Raw genomic sequence first — 13,971 nt, 5'->3', positions numbered from 1 at the left:
CCCCCATTCCCTCTTCCCCCTGTGCTGCTTGGAGGAGGAAGGAGGTAGAGATGATGTTAAGCCTGGGAAGAGGGAGGGGTGGGGGGAAGTTATCTTGTTCTCTTTCTCATTATGCTGCTTTGGTTTTATTAATAATAAATTAGAAATAGTTTTCCCCAAGTCTAGTCTCTTTTGCCCGTAATTGTATCTTGAATAATCTCTCCCTGTTCTTATTTGAAACCTCAAGACTTTTATTATGTTCTCTCTCCCTATTCCCTCAGAAGGTAGAAGGAGTGAGTGGTAAACTGTGTAGTCTGGTCCCAAGTGGGGCCTAAACTATGATGCTTAGTTAAATCCTTTAAAGTGTTTCCAATGCTAGTACTCCTCTGTATTTCCAATCCTGTTACAGCCATATTTCTATCTCAGTGTCAATTTGATGCAGATAGTCTTATCTTTCTGTCACACCGGACATTGTCAATAATATACAGCTAATAATAACAGTGCTTTATAGAGACTCTTCTTTAGTGGGCCATTTCCCATAATCAGACTGGTGAAAAGGACAATGTTATCCTTGAATGTATAAATACACATTAACATTTAAGAAGTAGTAATTATTTTTGCCTTTTTATCTACTGCTCTTAATGTCACTATATGAATTGCAATACACAGGCTTGAGAAAGTTGAAAAGCCCTAGAACTCAAAAGAAGGTGGCAGAAAGGCCACAGTGTAGTAGTGTGGTGCTGATGGAATTCCCTTTATCTCATTTAGAAGAAAATTTTAGAAGACATTTCAGTATGAAAGAGATCTCTACTGAGACAGAGGAGTCAACTTTGCTGATAAAAGCATAACAGCATCCCCTGGATGGACATTGAAATAAAGGTTGGTTTTTTTAAGATTGAAGAGGAATTAAGTAAGGGCTAAAGACATTAGAAGGAAAATCAATTAAATACTAAGATGCAAACTTTGCCTTTGAAGTTCCATAAGCCACAGAGCTGAGGGCTTCTATCAGGGAAGGTATCAGTCTGTGCTGTCCTATTATCCCTGCAAGCACAAATGACTGCTGTGGAAGGAAAGGCAGATGAACTGGATAACCTGGTACAGATGCTCTCAAATGTGAGATAGAACAGCTTTTAAGGAACAGCTTTTTATCCTATGTAGCTTCTGGAATAGATGATGTACTTGTTTATGCTAGAGGTGGATGAAAGTACAATTGAATCATCGTGGTGCTTTCCAGCCTTCAAACATGTGAATTTGTGTGTCTTTGGTTTTTTTTGTTGTTGTTGTTGTTTGGTGGTTTTTTGTTTGTTCGGTTTTGTTTTTTTTTTTTTTTTAAGGGAATGTGCTTGCTTACATAAATAAAACTCTGTGAACTTCATAGCTGCACAATTACATGCATTAGGCTTGCAAGCTGACAGGTTGCAGGGATCATAAAGAACCCTGTCTCCTTTCCCTGTGGTGTACAGCTAGATGGGATAGAAATGTCTGTCGTTCCCTGAGGTGTCTGGTATTGACTGTAGCTGCAAATAACTTATCTGACAAGATTGAGCAGTGCTTACAGTATTTACGGAGAACTCATCTTTCTTATATATTTGACTTAAGTGTCCTACTCAAATGATCAGGGTTATACCATTCATTAGATTTGCAAAGGAAAGGGTTTTTTTTATGCAAATCAGAGTTGCAGATAACTGAGGCTTCATCAAGAGGTAGTCTGTAGCTTATATCTACACTAATAAATTAGAAAAATGTGTTACTGACTTTTTTCTTGCACTCAGGACCAGTAGCACAGGACTTCTTGTGTCCACACTAATAACTGTCTTCTCCAGAACAGAGTAACTTAATATGTTTTACCTATTCATAATTGTGTGTGGCCACCTTCTGAACTTTTTGTGGCTATTCTTGGAGATTAGTTGTTGTCGTGGGCCAAATCTGTGCAAGGAACTTTTGTTAACAATTTGATGGACTTTTAAAACTGTTTGATAATACAGATAATAGAGTTGTCTAGGATTGTGATCCCATTCACTTTTAAGTTCAGTAGTATAGATACATATTTTAGCATGGGACACTAACACTTCCTGCTCAAATCGTGGCATGACAGGAGGCTGTTGCTAGTCCAATTCTCTACAATTCTTGACCATCTTGTTCAGGTGATAATAGTCTATCTCTGCAGTTTTGTTCTGGCTAGTATGTCAGTCAGCATTGTCAGTGACAGCTGTACATCCATCTTGCATTTCCCATCTGTCTGATGCAGCTCTTCAGCAGCCCTGGAGATGTGTCCAGAAGTCCCAGACCTCTTCCCTGTCTGCCTCACTGAATGACTTCTGATCCGTTCTGAGTGGGACTGGACACATAATAAACAATCTTACCTTATACCTCTTTCCACATTCCACTTCCCCAGCCTGGTCATATTTCAGGGATATATGCACTCACTTTATTAGGAGGTATACGCTCTTCTCTCCCAGCTTGAACAAAGGATTTCCTTGACTGTCTCAAAATTTCCTTGGCTGCCATCTCATTCTGAGGTTTTTTGCAACCTGCATATCTGTATTCTTACATTCAAATTTTGTGTAGTGGCACTCTTACATATTCTGTCAGTGAATCAAAAAGAAAATTTATTCATATCTGGTAAACTACGTTTTTGCATAACTCCTGTGACTGTTGTTATCATTCTTAATGGTTGATTGCGATGATTGTTGGCTTGAGAATTTACTTTTTGGTTGTCTTTGACTCCTAAAGTAGTTCCTAAGGTCCTGGTGACAACTATGACCCGTCCTCACCTTTGTAGTGGTGTTTGTTCTTTTTTTTTTTCTTTTTTTTTCATTTGTTTGGGTTTTTAAACTAAGAATTAGCACTGTCTAATCTCACGGGTAATCTGGATCATTTGTCATTGCAGGGGTTTCTTGGCTTGAAGCTACTATTGGGCAAGTATTGACTGTGTAGTTTTCTGCATTTTGAAACCCCGTATCTGTGGTTTAAATAGATTTCTTGGAAATTCAAAAACAATGTTAGAGGAAGTAATGTCAAAACTAGAAAAGACAAGTTAGACCGATTTAGTTAAATTGTATAGAGAAGCAAATGATGGAATTGAGCAGTTTGGTACATAAAAATTATAAGAGCTTTCAAACAAATCAGGTACAGAAACTATCCCTATGAAAGGAAGAAAATGGAGCTTGAGGTAAAAAAAAATATGCAGGTGAAGTCGAGTCATTGGACATGGAAAACGTAGAGTTTTTTTTATGTTATACTAAGGCATAAGAGAGTGTATGAATGCTCCTTACTGGAAAATAATTATTGCCTCTTAGATATGAATATTTAATGAAGCCATAATTAGGATACATTAGTACCTGGGTACGTTATTGCAAAAATAATTAGTGTATTGGAAAATAAAACAATATTTTCCTTAGTTTTATTATCTAATTTAAGTTTCACTATCATCGTATTTCCTCACAAATGGTAAACTATACATAATGAAGAATACTCACTACCCAGGATAAATAGAAGGATACCGTGGTCTTTATTTTTCAAAAATATAATAGAATCATAGAATGGTTAGAGTTGGAAGGGACCTTTAAAGGTCATCTAGTTCAACCCTCTCACAAGGAGCAGGGACATCTCCAACCAGATCAGGTTGCTTAGAGCCCCGTCCAACCTGGCCTTGAATGTTTCCAGGGGTGGGGCATCCACCACCGCTCTGGACAACCTGTGCCAGTGTTTCACCACCCTCAATCTAAAAAATGTCTTCCTTATATCCACTCTAAATCTCCCTCTATTTTGAAACCATTACCCCTTGTCCTGTCACAACAGGCCCTGCTAAAAAGTTTCTCCCCATCTTTCCTCTAGGCCCCCTTTAGGTACTGGAAGGCCACTGTAAGGTCTCCACATAGCCTTCTCTTCTCCAGGCTAAACAGACCCAACGCTCTCAGCCTGTCCTCACAGGAGAGGTGCTCCAACAAAGAATTTAATTAATGTCATTCTCTCTTATCACAGTTCCTTGTGAAATTGAACTAAAGGTGGGGAGTAACTTCAGATTCATACCTGTATGAGAGTGAGAAGATTCAGGCCGTAAGGGCAAATGTTCAACTCTGCTGAAATCAGTGACAACATTTTACTCCAGTTTAGTGGAACTGACTTTCTTCTTAAACTTCCACTTCATTATTTATTTATTTATTATTTATTTATTTATTTATTTATTTAATCTTTAATTGTTTTTTTTTTCCAGTTAGCATTGGATATTAAAAAAGATTAGGAGACAGGTACTTCCTTTCTATTGCACGGGCTTCATTGTATTCAGTTCTAAAATGGATTTTAAAGAATTTCAGCAACTTCAGGTTTTCTTGCTAAATAAGCCTAAGCCCTCTCTGCTTTCTTTGAGGAATAATTTTGCGTGAACTTCAGCAGTATTAGGTTCAGGCTCTGTCCTAAATACAGAAATAAGAAGTTTGCTTCCTTAAATAAATAAAAGGCAGGAAGTAGTCAGTAAAAATCTTTCTCTATATCTGTGTCATCTTAAAGGTTTGTGACATACAAAACCTGATTATATTCCAACACGTTTTACATAAGAATCCTGATATGGGTACCTTCCCCTCTCCAAACAGTAAACAGGAAACCAACGAGAGCTTTATGTGCATATAGGGTAGCAGAGGTTGAACCAGCTTGATAGTGTCAGTGTATATGAACGTGTGAGCTCAAAATTAGAGCTTAATCCCACAAACCGCTCCACACTCAGTACCTTTAAAAATCACAGGAATTCCATGTGGTCACAGTGGTTTACATATATAGAGAGTTTACTGGATTTGTCCAAATTTTAAGCTTTGTTGTTTTGTTCATGGATTTGGCTTACAGACAGACCTTAACTTTTTTAGCAATGAAAGGTGTATATCTCATTTTCAGACTCCTACGTGATAGCAGTCCTTAGGTTATTTTTAACAGAAATGTCTGGTGGCCTGAAATTAGTAACTATTTGGGTTAAAAATTGAAGCATAAAGATGTTATCTTTTAATCTTTGTTTTCACTTACCATTCGAAAGAATAGAAACTATTCTGGAACATACTGCAAGGAAATCAGTATAAATCCTTGAAAATCAAAGACAACGTCAGAATGTTCACATATCACTAGCCACATAATACTATTACATATTCAAAATATGAAGGTGTGATTAATGAATTGACTACTGGATGACCACTGCTGCTGTTATTAAGCTATGCCGCAGAAAACGTGTTAATTCCATTTTCAGCTCCAGATACTTGCATGTTAATTACACAAAAAATCATTGAGGTTCTGTATTTGAAGGATTGTGTCTAAAATAATGAAAATTCTCCTTTAAAGACATTATTTACCTTCCACGTTTTTTGTTTGTTACAGTATACTCTTAAGACACATAGAATCATTGGAAGATAATGAGAAGGGAACTATAATGGCAGTTTGTAAGATTTTTTTTTTTTTAATGTAGTCGTTAGTGTAATAATTGAGAGTTATCACATTTAATTAGAATAAAAGTTTAAATAGTAGTGGTTACAATTACTATTGTGTAGTTGATGAGTGTGGGACTGTAAGAGGATTCCAAATATGTTCAAAAACTAAAAGTTAAGTGTTTTGAATCAGTAGCTGTCTACAGATATGCTGCTGTAACTTTGTAAGAGCATGGTAGACTGCTTTATGGAGCCGGTGATTACAAAGATACACTTTAACCATTTTTTTCTTACTGGCAGGTGTCCCACTGGCCTGAGGCCAGCGGCTGTGAATGTACTGCAGCTTGTGGTTTACACCAGAGTGTAGAAAATGCCGACACCAGCTGGCTGCACATAATTAAGCTGATTGTGGTCTGACAACTTGAACTATGATACAGATATGTGATAAATATACAAAATATCATACAAGTTTGATTCTCTGACTTATTTTATCTACTTTTTTCTTCTCCTTAACAGATACGATATCTGCACTTATAAAAACAAGCCTTGTGGAACGCTGGGTAAGATTATAAAGAGAAATTTCATCTTGTATTTGCTGTTTCCTTGCTCTATACTCAGCTATTGATTTATTTACTGCTTAGATCTTTATAAGTTTATGCTTTAAAAATTGTGCAGTTTTATAAACATGAACACTGAGAGGTAACCTGGCTGGGTTTCAGCTTTGATACATTGCTGTAAGTTTAAATTAAGTGAGCTGCTACTGTGTATTTCTTCTCTATCAGCTGTAGTTCTAATAAAACCTAGAAGATGACTCCAGCTTACTTCTTACAGAAGAGAACTTGCTGTTTATTTCCATTTAACCTGTCTCTATAATCTAGTTTAAAAAAAAATACAAGTAAAAGATCTCGGGAAAGTTGAAAGCCAAACCCCCCAAAAAAACCCAAACCTTACAAAAGAAGCAGACTGAAGTTTATGTGGTTGCTGTGTTGTACATAGTGAGTACAGCTTCAGACTGTTCCTTTCACAGACTTAAAGAAACATTGAAATTCCTTAAAACAATGCTTTGACAATGGAGAAGCACACATAGCAACCTTAGGTGCAGAATGGAGAACTGTTGTTCTCTCCATACCTAAATTTATCACCAGAAGTTATTTACTATAGTGTAGTTATTACCTTTAATAGTGCTTTAATGTATGAAAGAAACTTTATTTGAAGACTAATGTAACATTTTTTTATAATTTTTTTTTCAATTTATGTCCTTTTATAAGCCTCTGTCTCAGAAGTAATTAAAGACACAATTCTAGTGTCTTTAATTCTAGTTCTAGTTTAGACTCTTTTCTCAGTGAGAGCTCATAATTGTATTTGTTTTGTCTTTCCCTGTGTTACTGTATGCTTTGATAGCCTTGTTAATATTTCTACATATCATGTTAATATTTCTACAAGTCACACTCAAGTCAGCACAACGCTTCTGGCACAGGGATATAGTTAAACAGGAAAGGTACCAGAATTCTACCCTCTGCAAATATAAACAATATCTGCAGCATGTTTTAGTAAAAGGCAAATGATGCTGATTAATTCCTAAATCTAACTGATTTTCTTTTGACATCTGTGTGGAGGAGACAAAACTGAAAAGACTGTCTATATTGATGTCATAGAATTGTCTTTGCAAGTGTTAAGAGAAGAATTTGATATTTTTACGTGATATTTTTAACACAGATCATTAGTGTACTAGTTCTTAGTGTATCAGGCTTTGGCATAAAGGCAAATTCTGCTTCACTTAAATCCAACATAACAGAGGATAGACTTTGGCAAATGTTTTATTAAACAAAAGACTTGATTTTTTTTACAAAATAAAAATTACATATGGTATCAGTTCAAGCACACTGTTATAGGACCCTTGGCAACACAACCATGGCAATTTATTTGCATTAGAGACATTAAACTGGAGAAGAGACAAGGCCCCGTGGCCCTCTTTTGCAAGGTATTTAATGTGCTTAAGTCCCACTGACCTCCAGTAACTAAAGTTAAGCATGTATTTAAAGAGTTTGTGAACACAACTTTCAGACATCTCAAAAAGTCCAAAGAAACCTGAATCATTACTATTCTGGGAAGAAACAGAACTAAAGGATTTTGTGTAACAGACAGCTCTCTACTGTTCCAGTTTCCTAAAACAGAGCTATCTTTCATGAAACCTCTTAGAAAAGATAGCCCTCAGATGTCTTTGCAGCATGTTTCTGGCTCCAGTGAAGGACAATCCTTTTTTAAGTATAGCCATAGACTGAGTTCTTGACTTGATCTCTGTGACTTTCTGCAAGCATGGTATGAAATTATGTCAATCTGGTACTGTAAATCACTGAAGCAAGTGCTCAGTTACGAGATCTGAAGATAGAGATTACTTTATTGAACAAATGTAGTGGACTTCGCAGGGGAATGTGACAGTTGGTGTATAGGTATTCCCATGTTGTCTTCCAAATGTCCTACTGAATTAGAATAGTGTAGGTAAACTGTAACTATTATCTTTTCTACAGGTTGCACACTGTAAAAAATGTACAGATTTTTCTCCATGGATAGTCTTTTTTCTTCTGGTGTTTCATCCTCTCCTCAGTGGGTGTGTCTACACTGATGATTTGTTTATAGCGGTAGTACTATTTTCAGGCAGATTCTGCAGACACATATTGTCACCCTTTGCCCATGTAACTTTGGTTATCAGAGTAGCCTTGGTCTGTGCAAACTAGATTTGTTTTGGAGAAGACTTTAGTCAGAACACATACTGCCCAAATGCTCCATATATGCCTGTGGGATGCATTGGGGCCTAAATCACTACATGGACTGTATCATCATGACATCTTGTAATATTTTTTTTCTCTTTAGAGAGCTTTGAACCACATGTGTAGTAAATATATTCAGCCTATAGGATTAAAGTAGTCCAAAGTAGAGTGTCCAACCCACATACAAAGGTATGTGAGGAGCCTTAATATCAGTGCTTCACAGTGCTGACCCAGTCCTATGGCTCCGAGTTACTTGCTAATGTGGACACAGCCAGGAAGTACTTGTCATCTTACTACTTGTTTACTGTTAGTCTGAACAAAATAATTTGAAGTGCCTGCTCATAAAAAGAGTATGATGCCTCTCTTCCCCCATCTTGGCGTCATTCTCCCTGTCCCCCAACGAAAGTTATGCTTTTTCCAGGCATTTTTTTTGTTATAGTGTAGTTAACTGAGTAGGTAATTTCCTTAAAGAAAGGATTACTGCTTCTTTCAGATAAGAAACTCTAGGGAGGAATATATTAAATAAATCAGAAGTTTAGAGCTTTCTCTAGTGGCACTAAACTATGACTGCAGGACGTTGTGTGATAATCTGTTGCTGAGGAATGTGTAAGATACGGAAGAGCCATATTCTGTAAATGCCAGTGGCTTTCTCTCACTAAAGAAAGTTTTTACAAGTGCTTGTAATACAATAAGGCTTTAATTCCAGAAGATGATGGGTGATAAATGGAAAAGACTTCCATGGTTAAATGAACACTTGTTATTAACATGTCTCCTCTCTCTTCATTGATGCATTCAGTGTTGTTTTTTTAATTTTTCAACATACCATGTGGGGCTTTTCATAGCTAAGAAAGTTGCTTGTATGTTTTTATGAACCCACTAAACTTAAACAGATTTCTTTAGAAAAATAATGTGGATACATTTTGCTTTCTTCAGGCTCAAGAATGTTAAAATAGAAATGCTTTCTTGAATTCCCTCTCCTGGCTCAAGTTACTAGGTGGTCCCAAGTTACCAGAAGTAAAATTTATAAATCTAACCCCTAGTCTAGACATTTTCCAGCACTGACTGCAGTTCAAAAAATATTAATGTCTAGCCGGCAAGGTGAAATTCCCCCCAGTGATTTTGCAAATGACTAGAAAGTTAACCTTTTGCCAACTGCTCCTTCTGTGCATAGAGGTTATTAAAAAGAATCCAGGCATTTATAACTAGGGCTTTTAAGACTGAAACACCTTGGCATGACCCTTTGTGTCTCCTTCTGTTTATTCAGGCTTGGCCTCTGTGGCTGGAATGTGTGAGCCTGAAAGGAGCTGCAGCATTAATGAAGACATTGGCCTAGGTTCAGCTTTTACCATTGCACATGAGATTGGTCACAAGTGAGTGAGTTTAAAAAAAGAATATGTTTTAATGTATCACCTTTTTAATATTAGTTTAATAATAGATTTTTTTTTTTCTCCCCCTACATGGCTGTACCATCTCTAATGTGGTGCTCCATGTTTCTGTGTATGGTATTCATGAGCGGCAGTACATTTTATTTAGTATATCTTAACAAGGGTTTTAAATTTAGGCTGAAGACTCATTGGTTACCCTTTGATTTCAGACTCCAGTTAAATCTGTGCTTTTGAGATCTGGTTCACAATCTTCCTACTCTGTTTCATATTTTCAAATATTTGGCTTTGAAAATGTTCTTTCCACCCGCTCTTACTTTCTCTGCCTTTCCTTATGAAGCAAAAGCAGTTAAAAGGTAATTTTTTTGGCTTTTTTTTTTTGAAATTTTGTCTTAGATATAATTCAAACTACTTTCATTAAAACATTGATCCTCTTGTCAGCATTCATATACTTTTAGTCTTCTTTAACTCAGGCATGAAGTATATAAATCCATTGCAGGCAGTCATAGCATCACTTGTTACGTTTTAAGCATCAGCATTTCATTTTAAAGAGCATGATATTACAAGACTGATAAAATCTGAGTAGAGTTTGATCTGGAAATATTTCAGACCTTCCTTCAAAAGACAGCATTGTTAGTACATTGTGATGACTTTGAAAAGGCTAGGCACCTTCTGTTATCAAGAGGTTTCTTTCTTTGTTTACATGGGTTCACCAACACTAAGTTGTGGATGACATGTTTTTCCAATCATTAGCCTGATGCAACTGCATCCAATGCAAGTTCCAATGCAGACTAAAATAGAAGCTATCGATCTGCTGATCCAAAAGCTGGAAGTGTAAACAGTATTTCCAGCCCACTTATTATGTGAGATAATTACTGGGCAAGTTTGATCTTATTTATTTTATGTGCCAAAAAAACACTGCAGTCACACTGAAATAGATGAATTTTACAATCCGAAAGTAATTGTATAAGATCTAAAAAAAAATCAGTTTAAAACACATGTAATTCTCCTCACCATCATTTCTTTCTTTCTTTCTTTATTTTCCTTCACTTGCATGGATTGAAAAATATAGGGTAAAAGAAGGTATGTTTCCACTCTTGAAGGAAGAGTTCCTCTCAGTCACTCAGTTCTGAAGTTCTTATAACATCTGTTATAGTAAATAGGTGGCTTTGCTGTGAATTTGTCACATTTAACAAGAAAAAAGATGTCCCAACACCACATCTTCATTCTAATTCGTATGTCATGCAACTACATATTTTATGCAGGTTGTTCCACAGATACATGAAAGAAATTGACATATATGCAGCTGTGTTACCATGCAAAGTTGGCACAATGACAGGAATTTTTTTAATAGCTTATTAGAATCAGGGAAAAACAATATAGTGATAGCATATATCCTGTGATCACTGAATTTTTTTAAACTGTTTGTGTTTTCTACATTCAATATCTTTTGGCTTCTTATATGTAAGGTCTTGTAAAATTCTGAAATCTCAGCTCTTTGAGGCTTTCACCTCATCCTGTAGCTGGGATGATACGTCAAATGCTGGTTTGAAAAGAAATTAGAAATCATATTCCTTTAGCTTTTATCCAGTGCACAGTGATTAAAGAATGTTGCACTGCAAGCTTAGGGTTAAAACATGCCATGTAGATACCTTCAGTAAAAGCTCAGAAGAACACATGGGCAAAATATCTTCAAGATTTATGTTTTGTACTATCCGTGCGTCACCTCCCATTTACCGACACTGTGACTGAATGCCTCTGCGACTAAGTCAAAGAAGTTATTTCCTCTCGACTTCCTGCTTCCTAATACCTACTAGAAGATACTTCAATATGTAGATTAATTGTTATGGGAAGCCTTGTAAACATTTTTCTTTGGCTGTATCATGATGATTGCTTTTCTCTTCAGACATACATGCAAAATGGGAAATTTGCTTCATTGTCAAATGAAAAATAGAAGCATTTAAGGGATATGTCTACACTGAATGTTTAACATAAAACAAAAAAGCACTCAGTTAAATTACAATGGGAGGATTGCATTTTGCAAGATCATGTCTTTATTAATTATATAGTTGCCATGGAATACTGAGGTTTTTTAAAAAGTGCTAAACTGAGGATTAAAATTTTTTTGTGACTAAAACAGAACAGTAGTGATAATACATGTATTTTGATAGATTATTCACAGTTTTTGCAAAATTTTATTTGTAGGATTCCCCGATAGAAGTATGGTTCAAGTTGTTGCTAGTTTTTAGTAGTTTATGAAATTACAGAGTGATGAGAAGTCATGAGATCATTCAGTTTGACTTTCTGTATATCGTAGTGTATTATATTTAATTCATTTAACCTTGTATTGATACAAGTACTTTCCATTTGGTTGAAAAATATTATCCAGAAAACCACTCTTGAAGACTTAGAGACTGAGAGTGTGAATGTGATTATCATGGTGAGGCATACTTTCTGTTAAATATTTATAAGTATTTTTTAAAATATTTTTTTTGGCTTCTGTTCCTTAGCACTTGTAGTTTTTATATGTGTATAACCCAGTTTTGGTGCAGATAAGCTGTGTGCAGTTGAGACCCATAAGCAGGTGTTTTTACCCAAGATGACTGTACACTGTGATTAACTCTGTGCTTCCTTCCTGAGGGCATAAAGAATGGTGTTAGACTAATGATTTTATGGTTGTTTCTCCCTGTGCATGGTTCTGAGGACAGCCTTGTATTACTTTTGATATTGCCATGAATTAGATAAAATTCAAGGCCCTTTAACCTTCAGAATAGTGTCTCTAGAGATTTGATTTATGATGCTTGACTTACTTTTCTACCTTTATATATTTCACACTGAAGAAATGCTTAAGATTTCAGGTAAGCAGAAATCAGAACCAGTGATTTCTCATGGCAAGAGTGAGAATTGAAAGTGTACCACTTGCATTAGATATTAGTAACAAATCTTTTACAATAAGGGTGGTAGGACACTGGAACAGGTTGCCTGGAGAGGTGGTGGATGCCCCATACCTGGAAACGTTCAAGGCTAGATTGGATGAGACTCTGAGCAACCCGATCTAATCAAAGATGTCCCTGCTTCTTGCCGGGGGGTTGGACTAGATGGTCTTTGACAGTCTCTTCCAATCTAAACCATTCTATGATTCTATGATTGTCAAGCAAAGTTTGACTTTTTTTTCTCAGTGAAGAAAGGAACTATTTGCAGGCTTGAATATGCTCTTATCTCAGATAACTTGTAAGATTTAAATCCAGTCCCATTTTCTGCTTCTCTACCAGCTGAGTTAGGTGGCTTTCTATTCTATGCTTTTTAATTAGGATACTTTCTAAAATGCCTAGCTTGCCCCATGCATGCTGTACAGGATGCTTAGTTGAACTGATAAGGAATTCCAGGTTCCACTGAAAGGGGTGTATCTCTAAAAGAAAGATAGAAGAAATGTAAGAAATAATAATAAGATTATTGTCTAATGGAGTAAATTGGCTTCAAGATGAAGAACGACAGTATTTTCAAGCATGTATTTAGTTCTGAATTAGTTCATACAGCTAAAATGTGTCTGCAATTTTAGCACTTTTTTTAAAGCCTTTTTTTCAGTCTGCAAAGCAGAAAAATAGCGTAAATACCCTCCTCCCCTATAAGAAAGTTGGTCTTCAGTGCTAGAGTAGAAATTTTTAATCTAGGATGTCCTAGAGATACTTTCAGAAGCTGGTTGTCTTTTCCTCTTTCTTCAACAATCGATGAGCTTCATGTTTGATCAGTCAAACTTGAGCTGCATTGTAAGACCCGAGTTTGAGTGAGGTGTTTTCTAGAAGACATGCATGTCAATGAAGGAACCAGAAGGAAAATACTCCAGTCTTGGGTAACAGAGACACGTATATCAAACTTCAGAACACCTGTCAAAAATAGTTGGAACACAACTAGGATGGGTTGTACTAACCCCACCTCCTGTCAGCTTTCCCATGAACAGATCTCCAGTTGATGTTGTCATCATTGTTTTATCTATGATGATGACGTCTTCCATCTTCAACTATACCAGGGCTGACAGACCGTCTCTAATCTACAGTGTATGAACACGTCAGCACCAGCCAGAACAAGCTAAAAGTTGTTGCTGCTAGATGCCTAGGGTTCTGCTGGATTACTAGGATTGACTGAGAACAATGCCTTAAATTCTTAGAAACAGTTTAAGTAACTTTTTTTAGTTAAAAAAACCAAAACAAAGTATGTCCAGTTCTTGGCTGGACAAGCCACATAAGACCTTAAATAATGGTGTTATTGCCTCTCGCCCCCCAGCCGCTCACCCTCACCCATGTTCTGGTCTTTTTTGTTAAAGGAACATTGGTTTGTATCTGTCTTTGTAATTAAAAAAAAAAAAAAAAAGGAAAAAAAAAAGCCTACAACTTCTATTAAAAAGTCTTAATTGAGACTTCAATTTTAATGGTGTTTTCT

At 36.2% G+C, this 13,971-nt stretch overlaps 1 protein-coding gene across 3 annotated transcripts in view; it reads left to right on the top strand.

Moving 5' to 3' along the window:
- ADAMTS6 (ADAM metallopeptidase with thrombospondin type 1 motif 6) overlaps nucleotides 1-13,971 on the top strand; it is a 151,987-nt gene that overhangs the window by 50,840 nt on the left and 87,176 nt on the right. For all 3 annotated transcript variants that reach the window (XM_086770429.1, XM_086770428.1, XM_086770426.1), the window contains 2 exons: nucleotides 5,901-5,944; nucleotides 9,417-9,522. In XM_086770429.1, the coding sequence (XP_086626555.1) occupies nucleotides 5,901-5,944; nucleotides 9,417-9,522 (150 nt within the window). The remainder of the gene's footprint in view (nucleotides 1-5,900; nucleotides 5,945-9,416; nucleotides 9,523-13,971) is intronic.

This window comes from Chlamydotis macqueenii, chromosome Z (genome assembly GCF_036417535.1).
Source record: "Chlamydotis macqueenii isolate bChlMac1 chromosome Z, bChlMac1.mat, whole genome shotgun sequence".
Lineage (NCBI taxonomy): Eukaryota > Metazoa > Chordata > Aves > Otidiformes > Otididae > Chlamydotis > Chlamydotis macqueenii.
The sequence above is the reverse complement of the archived record's forward strand: the minus strand, read 5'-3'. Positions and strand labels throughout refer to the sequence as shown.